The 14,811-nt window shown below is 37.3% G+C and overlaps 1 protein-coding gene across 3 annotated transcripts in view; it reads right to left on the bottom strand.

Annotated features, from left to right (window-relative positions):
* The window catches only part of grm5b (glutamate receptor, metabotropic 5b), a 555,554-nt gene that overhangs the window by 89,840 nt on the left and 450,903 nt on the right, over positions 1–14,811 (bottom strand). For all 3 annotated transcript variants that reach the window (XM_039744166.1, XM_039744165.1, XM_039744167.1), the window contains exons 6-7: positions 10,529–10,697; positions 6,742–6,868 (exon numbers count right to left, since the gene is read on the bottom strand). In XM_039744166.1, the coding sequence (XP_039600100.1) occupies positions 6,742–6,868; positions 10,529–10,697 (296 nt within the window). The remainder of the gene's footprint in view (positions 1–6,741; positions 6,869–10,528; positions 10,698–14,811) is intronic.

The following is a 14,811-nucleotide window of genomic DNA, read 5'->3' as shown; positions in this document are numbered from 1 at the left end:
CTGCTATATTTTTTAAATAGTGAATTAGGTAGTCATGGACCACTGCGGAAATTAGCAGAAGCATATTCAAGAATCCAAAAGACACTTCTTTAAACAAAGGGTAAAAGGACTCTGGACCAAACTATTAAATTATATAGATCATTGATTCATAAACTATGAGAGGCAACCCTTTTCGGTTCATATTCTGTCTGATTTTGGGGCACACAGAGTCGTGATCCACAATTGTAGTTAATGGGAATGGGTCACAAATGGTTTGCAGATTGACTTGCATTTGGTCATCATGGATGGTTTCATCAAAAAGTATTGCACTGATAAGACATTGCTTCGTGATTCTCCCAGGGGGAAAGGGTTGACTGTCTGTGGTGATTCTCCAAGGGGGCAGGGTCTCGAAGACAAAAAAAAGAGGAAAAATTGTGCCACAAAAAAAAAAAAGGTTTAAGAATCACTAATATAGATAAAGAGCATATCTTAACTATACCTGCAAAATGAAATTGGATGAGTTTCAGTAGCTATTAACTTAGAAACTAGTGTGCTGCACTGAGTGGTCTTCTCTCATCTGAAAAAATCGTCTGTTTTTGTTTTTCACATTTTGTTTATCCTCAAGCCACTTGTCTTTTCTCACCAATGAGTATTAATGGAGAAAATAGCTTCATAAGATGGATGAATTGCTGGGTATGCTAAATTGCTTCATATCTGGATTTGACTTTTACTTTTTTAATTAGCTTTATTTAACTGTTACTATGATAAGTTATTTTATCAGATTCCAGGGATCACTTTGGGTAGGAAATTTTTGTTTCGTATATTAAATCAAAATGATAAATGATTTTAATTTTATTTGTCATAATGACTAGCCTGGTTTTGTTTTCTTGACTCAAACCGATAATGTTAAAAAGGACATTTGAATCAGCAAGTCTGATTCCTTTTTTATTAATGCATTAATAATAAGTTCCTAGAAAAATAAACTTTAAATGTTCAAACAGATTGTAAGAAAAATCCAACTCTAATCAAGTGTAATTTTAAGCCACACAAAATCAATTAAACAAGCTAAATTTCACATCTGTCACTAGAACTAATTGCCCGTCTTAATTTGTAATGTGGGAATCATCACTATAATGAGTAAATCAATATATTGTATAAACAGCTCCATGTATATTTGATATAATCTATGTGATTCATCTTCAGCTTATGTCATACAGTCAGGTTAGTCCCAGAAATGTAATGTTGAATTGCTTGGTTCAAGTATTTATAAACAAAGCAGGAGTCAAATATCCCTAGAAAAGGACTCAGGGAATTTCCTAAATTAAGATGTAGTACTGTATAATTCTCCAGAATCCATGTAGTCTGCTTATGTGTGAACAAAGATACAAAAAATTGCCTGGTCAATCTCATAAAACATCACCTTTGTTATAAATCAAATGCTTTAACACTACAGTAGAATCCCTGAAGCCTACGAAAAAACTTGTAATCCCAGGCCACCTTAAATTCCTTTGCAACATTTTTACAGATGTTTCCATTAATGGACATTTTAAGTGCTTGTTCTGAGTCATATGCAAGATCATGTTATTAAATGTGTCAGGAACAGAACTAGTTCATAACCTGAGGACTACCTGTATTCAATATTTGTTTATCTTGATTGAAACAGGTTACATAATGTTATATATATTAATTTTTTGTGAAAATGGTTATGTTCTCACAGCACTGTACATGTGTGCAGTAAAGTAAGAGAGACTCTTGATTCAGATACAGACAATTCTCACCCTTTGTTACATACTGTGTGCTGCTATATACCATTGACTTGCTTTACAGCAAGACCTTCATTGTTTTTTTGTTTTTTTTGTTATTAGTTTATGGCTTAAGGCGAAAATCACATCTGGAGTTGCAACAAAATAAATATCAACTGCATTTAGTGGATCTCAGTTCTTACAATTACAATGCTTCATGAAGTTTTATGCTATCCCTGCACTAGATTTGTATAAATGGTGAGTCATGCAATTTCAACTAATTAGGCTAAATCTGCATAATAGATCTCAAAATCTCATAAGTTAAAATATGACAAACAAAATAAAGACATCATATTCATTCTAAAACACACTGCAAATCTCAATAGATCAATGAAATTAGAAGTGCAGGAAATTAGAGTGGTATCGGACCATGTAAAAAATAATAAGTTGGCAGAAAATCTCTGTGAGCTGAACAACCCAAAAGGGAAAATCCCAACAAAATAAAAGCTTAATGACCCAACCTGGCCATCAAAAGAGATTACCATAGACAGGCCTAGGGACCCTAATGAACCTCCCTGTAAATAGGGAGGGTGAATATAAACATTTATATTTTCTATATAATCCTAATTACTATGAATTCAGGAAGGAACACCTCACAAATTTCATTACATCTTTTATATTAATACTAATACTATTATATACTATAACACTATACTATTATATTAATACTAATAACTTAAAAATGGAGAAACTGAAAACATACAATGAAAAAAATGAGTAAACCAGGAAGGGGTGAATTTTAATGAATACATGATAAATTTTACAATTTATTCTAAGCATATACTTGCATGAAGTTGTAACAAAGGATTATAAAAAGCATAAGGAAAAGAGGTGAATGTAACTAAAGGGTTAACTAAATGTGGCATAAAGCTTAAGCACATGAGGCTTTTGCTTCATCTTAGAGGAGCTACCAAGATAGCTGCTAAGGTTAAAATGAAGTATGTGAGCAACAAACACCCCTCTAGGAAGCAGAAATAAACTAACAGGAAAGCCCAAACACCCCTCCTATGAAGCGATGCTAAAATCAATAGAAGAGTCCGCAGATCACCCCTATTTACAAGGCCATATTCAGATTAATGGGAAAGTCGAAAGGAGTCTGACAATACTAGTGGCACTTTTTGATTGGATAAAGCTCTGCATATTATGCATATTAAGAGTCAGATGATGTGATGTATTAGATTATTTTTTCTATTGATTGCTCACTCCATGGACTGAGACATTTGTGCATACCTGTGTATAAATAAAGAACTGTTCTGCGTTTTCATCTGGTTTCTGTGAATGACTTCTTTGAGAACAGACGAAAGTTTTTCAACTACACCACAAAATGAGAACCAAGAGGCAGAAGGCACATACAGAATGACAGTGTCAAAAATATTCATATAATGCAAAGGACATTAACTTTTCTAAGAGATACCATATTGCTTTTTATTATGTTTAATTATTTATTTACTTTTGTGTTCCTCATATTTTTAATATGTTTCCTGTTTAATGTATTATAAACATTTTCCTAAAAAGCATATGTTCCAATCTGAATCTGAAAAATTTAAGACATATTATTGATAAATGCAGACATTTATAGATTTTCCAAAACAATCAACGAGTAGGTCCAATCAGTAGACTGGTGTCTATACAGTGTTCATTTCTACTTTATGCTTAGTGATACAGGATAGACCATAGTCCACCGAGACTCTAAACTGTGCCACATTACGGATAGCTGTGGATGAATAGCCACAAAGAGCTCAATCAACAATAACAATACTATTATAATATATTGCAACCAAATGATTCTAAAATACTATACTTGTAAAATATTTTTTCTGTTCTTTGATTGCTTTTCTGTGTATAATTGTACAAGGATATATGCAAACAAAATTAAATGCATTTCTTCTCATGGGAAATGTGTGCAATATAGCTTTAAAGCTAACATTCTTCTTTATTTAATTCTCTACAAGGCGATTATGTAGGAATTATGTCTTTCTGGATTTAATGTCCACAGACTTGAATCTTCTTCTTCTTTTGACTGCTCCTGTTAGGGGCTGCCACAGCGGATCATCTTCTTCCATATCTTTCTGTCCTCTGCATCTTGTTCTGTTACACCCATCACCTGCAAGTCCTCTCTAACCACATCCATAAACCTTCCCTTAGGTTAATGCTGCTCTGTGTAAGAAAGGACAAAGCCGACTATACTTCCTTAGAAGGCTGGCATCTCTCAACATCTGCAATAAGATTCTGCAGATGTTCTATCAAACATTTGTGGCGAGCACCTTCTTCTACGCGGTGGTGTGCTGGGGAGGCAGCATAAAGAAGAGGGATGGCTCAGGCTTGGACAAACTGGTGAGGAAGGCAGGCTCTATTGTAGGCACGGAGCTGGACAGTCTGACATTCATGGCAGAGCGACGGGCACTGAGCAGGCTCCTGTCAATAATTCAAAATCCACTGCATCCACTGAACAGGATCATCTCTAGACAGAGGAGGAGATTCAGCGGCAGACTGCTGTCGCTGTCCTGCTCCACTGACAAACTAAGGAGATCTTTCCTCCCTCACACTATGCGACTCTTAAATTCCACCCGGAGGGGTAATCATTAATATTATACAAAATTATTGTCTTTCTGTTATACTTTCATTGTTATCACTCTTTAATTTAATATTGTTCTTTATCATTATGCTGGTGCTGGAGTATGTGAATTTCCCCTTGGGATTAATAAAGTATCTATCTATCTATCTATCTATCTATCTATCTATCTATCTATCTATCTATCTATCTATCTATCTATCTATCTATCTATCTATCTATCTATCTATCTATCTATCTATCTATCTATCTATCTATCTATCTATCTATCTATCTATCTATCTATCTATCTATTCCTCTTCCCTGGCAAATCTATCCTTAGCATCCTTCTCCCAATATTCCCAGCATCTCTCCTCTGCACATGTCCATTCCACCCTGCCTGCACTCTCTTTTTCACCTTTCTTCCACAGTCCCCATTACTCTGTACTGTTGATCCCAGGTATTTAAACTCACCCACCTCATCCATTCGCCAACTCTACTCCCTGCATCTTCACCATTCCACTGACCTCCCTCTCATTTACACACATGTATTCTGTCTTGTTCCTACTGACCTTCATTCCTCTCCTCTCTAGAGCATAACACCACCTGTCCAGGGTCTCCTCAACCTGCTCCCTACTATCGCTACAGATCACAATGTCATCAGCAAACATCATAGTCCACGGGGATTCCTGTCTAATCTTGTCTGTCCACCTGTCCATCACCATTGCAAGTAAGAAAAGGCTCAGAGCCGATCCCTGATGTAATCCCACCTCCAACTTGCATCTTTTACTCCTACTGCAGACCTCACCACTGTCACACTTCCCTCGTACATATCCTGTACAACTCTTATGTACTTCTCTGCCACTCCTGACTTCATCATACAATACCACAGCTCCTCTTGAGGCCCCCGTCATATGCTTTCTCCACATTTACAAAGACACAATGCAACTCCTCCTGGCCTTCTCTAAACTTCTCCATCAACATCCTCAGAGCAAACATTACATCTGTGGTGCTCTTTCTTCGCATGAAACCATACTGCTGCTCACTAATCATCACCTCACTTCTTAACCTAGCCTCTACTACTTTTTCCCATAACTTCATGCTGTGGCACATCAATTTTATTCCCCGTAGTTACTGCAGTCTTTCACATCCCCCTTATTCTTAAATATCGGCACCAATACACTTCTTCTCCACTTCTCAGGCATCCTCTCGCTTTCCAAGATTCCATTAAACAAGCTGGTTAAAAACTCCACTGCCATCTCTCCTAAACACCTCCATCCTTCAATAGGTATGTCATCTGGACCAACGGCCTTTCCATTTTTCATCCTCTTCAAAACTGTACTTACTTCCTCCTTGCACTTCCTGATTCACTATCTCCACATTATCCAACCTCTTCTCTCTCTCGTTCTCTTCATTCATCAGCCTCTCAAAGTACTCTTTCCATCTGCTCAACACACTCTCCTCGCTAGTGAGTAGGTTTCCATCTTTATCCTTTATCATCCTAACCTGCTGCACATCTTTCCCAGCTCGGTCCCTCTGTCTAGCCAATCGGTACAGGTTCTTTTCTCCCTCTTTAGTGTCCAACCTCTGATACAACTCATCATACGCCTTTTCTTTAGCGTTCGCCACCTCTCTCTTCACCTTGTGCCTTATCTCCTTGTACAGTTGTCTACTTTCTGCATCTCTCTGACTTCACTTCACTTCTTCTTTGCCATCCTCTTCCTCTGTATACTCTCCTGTATTTCCTCATTCCACCACCAGGTTTCCTTTTCCTCTTTCCAGATGTCACGCCAAGTACCCTTCTTGCTGTCACCCTTACTACATCTGCTGTAGTTTCCCAGCTGTCTGGTAACTCTTCACTACCACCCAGTGCCTGTCTCACCTCCTCCCTAAACTCAACCTTGCAGTCTTCCTTTTTAAACTTCCACCATTTGATCCTTGAGTCTGCCCTCACTCCCTTCCTCTTCTTGATCTCCAACATCATCCTACAGACCTCCATCCTATGCTGCTTAACAGCAGTCTTCAATCTCCTTCAGATCAACTCTTCTGTAAAGGATGTAATCTACCTGTGTACATCTTCCTCCACTCCTGTACGTAACCCTATGTTCCTCCCTCTTTTTAAAATATGTACTGCAACAGACTTGAATATTAAGACATATTTCTATATGACAGCATCTGATATGATTTATAAACATGTAGTAAATTAAAGGAGTATTCAGCTGGAGAAAGTCTTGGAATTCAATGATCTCTCTCGTCATCTGTTTTGAACCCATTTAATCAAATTTAGGAACAGAGGAGAGGAAATTAATTGTTAACATATACATTCCATATTCAATGACATTTCTGGTATGTTTTCCCAAATTGCACCAGCATGATTAAAAAAAAATATTATGACAGCTCATATATTACCTGTGAGATCATCAGTGGGCCATGATCCTAAAATACAGGCCCTGCAGGTGTACTCATCAAAGACAAACTCATTTTCTTTACAAGGAGTGCAGGTCCAACAGCAGCTCACTTCTCCTTTTCGAATCACCTATATAGAAAATCAAGCAAGACCAACTGTTAGAAGTACAGAACACTATGTTTATATTTATATTTGGCACCAGATATTGATGAGCCCAATCAATAAAAAAACATGGAACACTTAAGGCCCTACTTTAAATTGTAAAGTGAAGACATTAGACGTTTTGAGCTCTAAAAAATGAGAGCTATAAAGTCTATTTCACTAATACACGTATAATACATGAAAGAAGATAAGGGGCAATTACATGATTGATTCCCAAGTAATTTGTATATATATTATGTCATGTGTTTTGTGCCTTGTTCTTGAACAAATGTTTCTGGGAGTTGCAGGAACAGGAAGTGATTTAACTTTGGTTAACTAAAAATCTGTTGTCACACACGTGCGCATGGGAGGCAGCTAAAGGGCTTGAGTAAGGGCAGTTCCAAATCATACCGGGATGTGGCAGAGTGCACTGACGATTTTTCTCCCTTGCCTGCAGACCATTTACGGGAGATTCCACCCTGCCCTCTTGACGTCACTTCCGGGACCGAGCCTATGGAAGAAGACCTTCCCTGCTCTGGACCCTGTCACGTCTGGGCTTGAACCTATGGCTGAAGACCTTCCTGAGCCCCACTCCTTTGATCTCACTTCATGTCTTCCCCTTTAAAAGCCTCCACCTTTTCCCTATTCCCTCAGTTATGTTTTGGACTTGTTTTTTTGCACAGTAATGCAATCATTTAAAACGTTAATTTGCAGCCAGATCAGGGGGTGGCGAGCTGCACTGACTTTCTCTCTCAATCCTCTGCAGACCATCCACGGGAAATCAGCATTGATGACATCACCTATGGTACAGGCACTATTGACGATGGCAATTCAGGTCCTGAAGACGTCACTTTAGTTTCCGCCGCTATTGATGATGTCACTTCTGGTTCTGGACCACATGATGTCTCATCCTGTCCGGTCTTTAAAGACACCATATTCTCACACTCAAATCAGTTCCGTTCTGGACTCAAACCTGAGTACAATTGATCTAAATAACTCTTTTGCAGTCAAGGCACAATATACAGGTGGCCTCAAACCTTGCTATGGCTCTGTGGAGTTTGTGACACTGTTTTGCTTTTAGCAATGCTGGTAATTAATTAATTAATTTAAGTTGGTAAAGCTGGTAAAGCTTGGTAAAGCTTCTACTTTATGTACTTTACCTTTCTCCTTAGGAGATGATCTCTGGCCATTAGACTTATACCAAGGTAATTGAACTACACTCGATTTAAGAAACAGAATAATACAATTTATTGATAAACACAAGGATTATATAAATAATAACTGCCTATATATTGACATATAAGACAGGACACAGACAGACAAGACAGACAAACACAGAACATAGAAGAGGCTGGCTGTTTACTTGCTATTCAAAGTCCTAATTTATCTTCGCACAGATAAATATTTTCACAATGCTAAGTCTTTAAAGATGATGTCCAATGTTATGTGGAGTTATGTGGAGTTGCTGCTCCGTGTTAAAGTGGATGATACTTCTTGTGTTGAAGTGCACTCTTTCTGTTTGTGACATGATCCTTCGTTCAAGTGTTTTGTGCTTTTCTCAGGTAAGCTCTTTGCTGTGTCATCTGTAACTTCATAGGGTAAATAATTTCTCTTTCTGGCACAAAAGTTCCCCTTTTGAAGTAATTCCTGCTTCTTAATTTTCTCAAAGTGCTAGCACAGTTACTGGCCCCGATTTGGCTTAGCAGAGGGGTCCCAGCACTCAGGTCCAAAAACAGAAACATCAGTTTTCAGCTCCTCAATGAGAAAGCAGATCATCAGCTTTTTAGTTTGAGAGTGTTCCCCTGAGAATTCAGTGCAACTAGTTACTGAAGGAATGGATAACCTCTCGTGATGGGATTAAAGTCACTTCCAGTTACAAAATCAGTGCCTTTTCAATTGGTGCATTATTCTGTCCATCAAAATTGTCAATTCATTAAATTATAGCTGTTTGTTCTTGGGTGTTTATTTTCCACTACCAAGCCAGAAATAGTATCTGCAAAGAGGTCTCAACAAAAATATCAGTTTACCTCTGATTTGCCAATGTTATTAGATGAATTACAGCCTAGTCCTGATATGAATGGTTCACTCACCTCCTTTGCAATGCAAGTTGGGGGAAGGTGAAGCTGGATGTGTGCATCCCTGTTAAGTCTGCTGTCTTAACAGCCTTTGTGTGCCACTAAAGCCTAGCAGAATGGGCAGTGCCCACTTTGTCGTACAGAGCTCTCTTTCAATCCAAAAACACCAACTATGCTCTGAGTGTCTCTGTGCCTGATATTTTTCAATAATGGCTGATCTCCCTATCCTGTTTTTATTTACGTGTCCAGCATATAAACAGACATTGTACACAGCTCATAATCTTCTTACTTCAGTTCACACAAAATAACTGAGTTTTCTTTAAAGCATTTGCTAATCATCCCCTTGTTATGTTTCTTTTTCTATTCCCTTGTTTTCTCTACTAATACCTGGCTGAAGTAGTGTGCTTTTACTTCTTTATAGAGGTACTTTTCACGTTAAATAAAAAATAAAAAGCTACACCCATACTTCATTAGCAGCGTCAGTAATTTATTGCTTGCAAGTGAAACATGCCTAGCATCATTTAAAAGCCTTTTCTCACTATTTGTTACCACTCTCCTCCATGTCCTTTTATATACAGTATTTCATACTGCTGTCTTAAATTATCTATCTTTTTGAATCTGTTCATATTTGTGTTTCTCTTAAGTAACATGTTTTATTCTTTGACACTGCCCAACATTAAACTTTTACATTAACTGATTGATTTACTTCCTGTCATATGGCTGAGGATGAAGTAAAACTAGAACTGACAGCATGAGGAATGTGTTGAGTTGGCTTGTCTAAACTATTGTATTTTTTTGCTCCAAAAAAAATGAAACAGTCATATTTAATAGTTCAGTCAAAGAATATTTGACATGTATGGGTTGTAATAAGTTATGGGTTTAGCCAAAGGACTACTGCATGGCTGGCAGGGACTTGGATGTTAGCAGTTGAGCTCCAAATGTCAAAATTAAATGTCATTAACTGCCTCCTGGAAGAGGCTCAGTTATTATATTGTTTTCAGAGTGAAGTTGAATTAGAACATTTATTTATTTTGAGTATGCAACATTTTTACAGAGATCATCAAGAAGTCCTAAAAAATACATTCAAACATGGGGAAACAGGCAAACTCCAAATAAAGAGTAACCAATCCTGGATCTAAACTGACCTATAAATTTTAAATTTAAATTACATTTTTCATTTTTGTTTTTCAGGTATATTATTTTAATTTGCATTCAGGAAAGAATAGTTGTTGTAGTCAGACAGAGTTTCACAATGTTTTCAGAATTGTGTTTTTCCTTAATTGACCAAATCAGACACTGGATTTTGGGTGTCATTGGTTTTTCTGCCTCAGCTCTACTGTAAGTCATTTTCTTGGACCTTTAACTTGTTGCATGGTAGCATTCTGTGACTTTTAAGAAGCTGCGAAACAAAGCATAACAACCGTGCAAAGGAGAAACATTTCAAAGTCAGTCTGCACAGATCACTGATCTTCTTGTCTAGATTTATTGTGCCTTATTTTGACTTTTTCCACAGAACATACAGTTATTTACTTACAGAACCCACACATTAATCACAGTATTCGCATGGACCTACCTTTATTTGGCCTTTGTCACATGGCTCACTGCAGACCGATCTGATAATGGCACTCTTGCTCGGCCAGATCTCATCATCATCAATTTTGAGTCCGCTGTTATCCCAACTTCCGACATTGACGTAATCAAAATAGTCTTTTCCCATTTTCTTAAAGTTCATTATTTCATACCTGGAAGATTTTTTGCCAAAAGTGTTAAATCTGTTATTGTCTTTAGTTGCAACTTCAAATTAGGGCTGGTGGGTACTGATCTGTATAGATGTTAACTGAACAACCTTCCAATAATGGCACTTATAATACTGAAATGTACAAGCCCAAAGTTAGTGAGTAATACCTCTTAAATAAAATAATTTAAATAGATTGGGCAATAAAATTAATAACCCCTACTTTGAGTTCCATGATTTGTTAAGTTTATAATTTATTCGAAGAAGCAATCATTAAGACTACCCATCCAGTATATGTCTGCAGCCATAAAATAAAATGAAAAAAGGTAATCATAAGAAAAACTGTTTATATGGCCAAATGGAATAATTTACAAAATCTCCAAAAATGAATACATGAGGATAACTCTATTGGTTAAAAAATATCCACAGTATTTCAAAGGACTACTGTTAGCTTTCACAAGGGGCTCAACAGAGAGCTGTGATTCAGCTGTGTGCCACATCTGTTCTGATCTGTGATAATCTGAAATTTTGCATATTGAAGCATTACAGATGGCTGTATGTATAGTTTCCTTTGGTCTATGGTTTGAGCTTAGTTTTGGCATATAAGTTTATCATGCAATAAATAAAAATGAAATAATATTTTTTATTTTTCATTAACATTCAAAACATTTTCCCCTTGAAACTACAATATTTAATTTGCTTTGCTGTGCCCAGTCCACGCTGCCACCTATATTAGAAGACAAGCTGTATTCTTCCCTGCTAGACTCAGGTAACCAGACACAGCTTGGCTCTAACGTCAGAAGTGTAATAGAGCGTGAAGTCCATTATCCAGAATAATTAAAGATCAACCTATTTTAGATAACCATATTTTCTCATTAATCATTTTTTTTCTTCAGCCTGTCAGTGTTTCAGTCACTAAAGGCACTGCATTGGAGGTCAGCAAACAGAAGCACTTGTGACAGTGACTCTTGTGACTTAAAATGCGAAGATTTAAGCATTAAAGTTTTACTTTTACAATAAAAAGTAATAATAGCCAGCAGCCACCATTAGTTCTGCTATATTTAAGCATTATAATTTCAGTTGACTTAGCTGTTCAATGAAACGGCACTAAGGTCAAAAGATCTGAGTATAGATTATTTATCAATTAAAGATTAAGTGCCTTTTATATTACTCATATTACTTTTATAATATAACGCTTTGCACATTCTAATATATATATATATATATATATATATATATATATATATATATATATATATATATATATATATATATTTACTGTATATAATATCAACTAGTGGTTGTGCTCTAGATAGAATTTCTGCCTCACTAAAAAATACATTGAAATATAATGCCAGTGATTGTGTATGTGGAGTATGCACATTCTCATCACGCTGATGTAGGTTTTCTACAAGTATTTTAGTCACTGCCACATGTGACAGATATCAATCCATCCATCCACCCATTATCCAACCCGCTATATCCTAACTACCGGGTCACGGGGGTCTGCTGGAGCCAATCCCAGCCAACACAGGGTGCAAGGCAGGAAACAAACCCCAGGCAGGGTGCGGACACACACACACACCAAGCACACACTAGGGACAATTTAGAATCGCCAATGCACCTAACCTGCATGTCTTTGGATACGGGAGGAAACCGGAGTACCCGGAGGAAACCCATGCAGACACGGGGAGAACATGCAAACTCCATGCAGGGAGGACCCACAGATATCAATTTTAAGTTTATTCACAAATCTAAGTTGTTTTTGTGAAAGTGAAAAGGTGTGTATGCATGAGCTGACCAGCTAAATTACGAGTGCAATAATTGGTTATCCTTTACCCCTGCCATGGTACCTCATACCTTGTCGTACGCAAGTTCTCCGCTCGGTTTTAAAGACTGGCGGCACCCAGCGTGAAGGCAGTGCTACTGTTCCTGTGTGGTTACTTTTTATCTTCCTGACGCGGCTTTATAAATACACTGAAACTAATCGCATATTGTTTATTAGTGTAATGCATCTCATTGTAATTAACTTGTAACAATATAATAATCCAGGGAATAGCCATAGTATTCCAAATACCATAGCTACTTTAGCGTTGTTACTCTCACTGCACCTTTTTTTTTCTTCTTTCAGCTGCTCCCGCTAGGTGTTGCCACAGCGGATCATCTTTTTCCTTATTACACTCACTGCACCACTCATATTATTTATATTACTGTATCTGAGTGGGGAATCACAGCAGCAGCTGATCGGAAAGAGAATTATCGGTATAAAGCATTAAGCACATGCTGCCTCAGCCACGGCAAAATGCTTCAGAGACTTTCCTGTACGGACCTCATGGTTCAGAAACAATTTCATCCCAAGAACTTTAGACAATCAATCAGTCCATCTAGTGCTCCTTGTAGAACTGTTTGTACAAAAAAGTACAATCACCTCACTGTAAACTTGCACTACAGTTATAATATTGCACAACCTGCGCCACTTTATAAAGCGTGTATTTACATATGATGACGATATTTTTAAGATGAAATGCAGCAAAATATGTTGATTATATTATGTAGATAAAACTTTAACTTCATTTAAATAATCTGTATTGTTAATAGCTAAACATGTGCGGACATGGTTCTGCAGCGCTAGCAAGTTCACGGATTGATCCTACCTTGTGCTCTATTCTTTCTGGGGCTGACGCGACACTGGAAGGATAGATGGATAGAATAATTAAACATGTACTACAAATATATTTCACTGTTCCTTAAAGGTTTTGAAGAATCGTCGTTGTAAGCTTACAGATGGCTTAACGTCTATTACAGAGCTGATTGTGTGGCGATTGGGTATTTGGAGAAAGAAAAGTAAGGACAGGAATTGGAGATTAGTACGTTTAAAAGGGACAGTAATGCTACAATAATTTAATCGAAGGTCGCACACAATCATGCACTGTGTTCCCCTGTTTAATGACATGCTTTAACTCCTATCATCATGAAAATGATACCACGTATACATCTCAGTATTTTAATTATTCAGAGAGCTGTAATATCACAAATGTAATGGATTCTGTGTCCAGTCGGAGAAAGAGAAAGCGGAAGCACGTAGTGATTCACACACATACAGCAAAAGATCAAATACAAAACAAAGCATTTAACGTGCTACTTTAGTTACGATGGGATTTGAGAAACTAGTAAATTAAAAGATTTTAAGATGAAGTTTATGATGTTCTACTTTAATGGCAAAATAAACTATGTGATTAAAGTGGAAATTTCGAGATTGAAGTTGACATTTCATGCTTTTTTCCTACTGTGTGCCTTTTTTTTCTCTGTACCCTAATAAGCTTTCATATGACACTCAGATGGTGGGCTACGTCTCGCCTTTTCACGGCGACTTTGATATGTGACAACTTCTTTTTTATGTCAGGCACTGTACGACTTTGTGAACTTGAGCTTTCAAGTTTCTCCAACACGCTATGTCCCTCGATTAACTTCCTTTTGTTGATTATATCACTGTTTAAACCAACAAATAGTATGTTTTTCTTTGCCTCCACTTGGTATTCGCTGAAATTCTTATATTTTCCCTCTTGCTTTTAACATTGCCTTTTCACAGAATGCTGAGCTTTAGGGCTATTTATATTGATTTGCATATTCAAAGAGGTGTAATTCTGGGAGGAGACGGGGTGGGACAGAAGGCGCGTGCACATGCGTTACTTTTCACGCTGATCGGGATTTATGGAGCAGAAGAACGCGGAAGTTGGAGTACGCACAGATTTATGCATCTGGATTTTTCTGTGTGTAAGTACATTTCGGCTTTTGGGCTTACGTCATGTTATAGTGCGAATTCTACGCATGGCGTTATGCATGAGGCCCCAGGCATGGGATTCTGGAATTCAACCATGGCATGCTGGATCTATGAGGGGACAGCACTACTCACCATGGCATTATGTCAGAAATAATAATTAATAATTTCCTTCACCAATTATTTGCCAAGAAGAAAAGATGGTATATAAAATAACTTTAATCATATTACATAAACTGGAAACTTTGTTTTTAATCATCACCTCATTGATTTAGAAAACATGAGCCACCATGTGAGGAAAGAGACAATGGGACATACTAACATCCCAATTAGAAAATATATG

This window comes from Polypterus senegalus, chromosome 2, assembly GCF_016835505.1.
Source record: "Polypterus senegalus isolate Bchr_013 chromosome 2, ASM1683550v1, whole genome shotgun sequence".
Lineage (NCBI taxonomy): Eukaryota > Metazoa > Chordata > Cladistia > Polypteriformes > Polypteridae > Polypterus > Polypterus senegalus.
The sequence above is the reverse complement of the archived record's forward strand: the minus strand, read 5'-3'. Positions and strand labels throughout refer to the sequence as shown.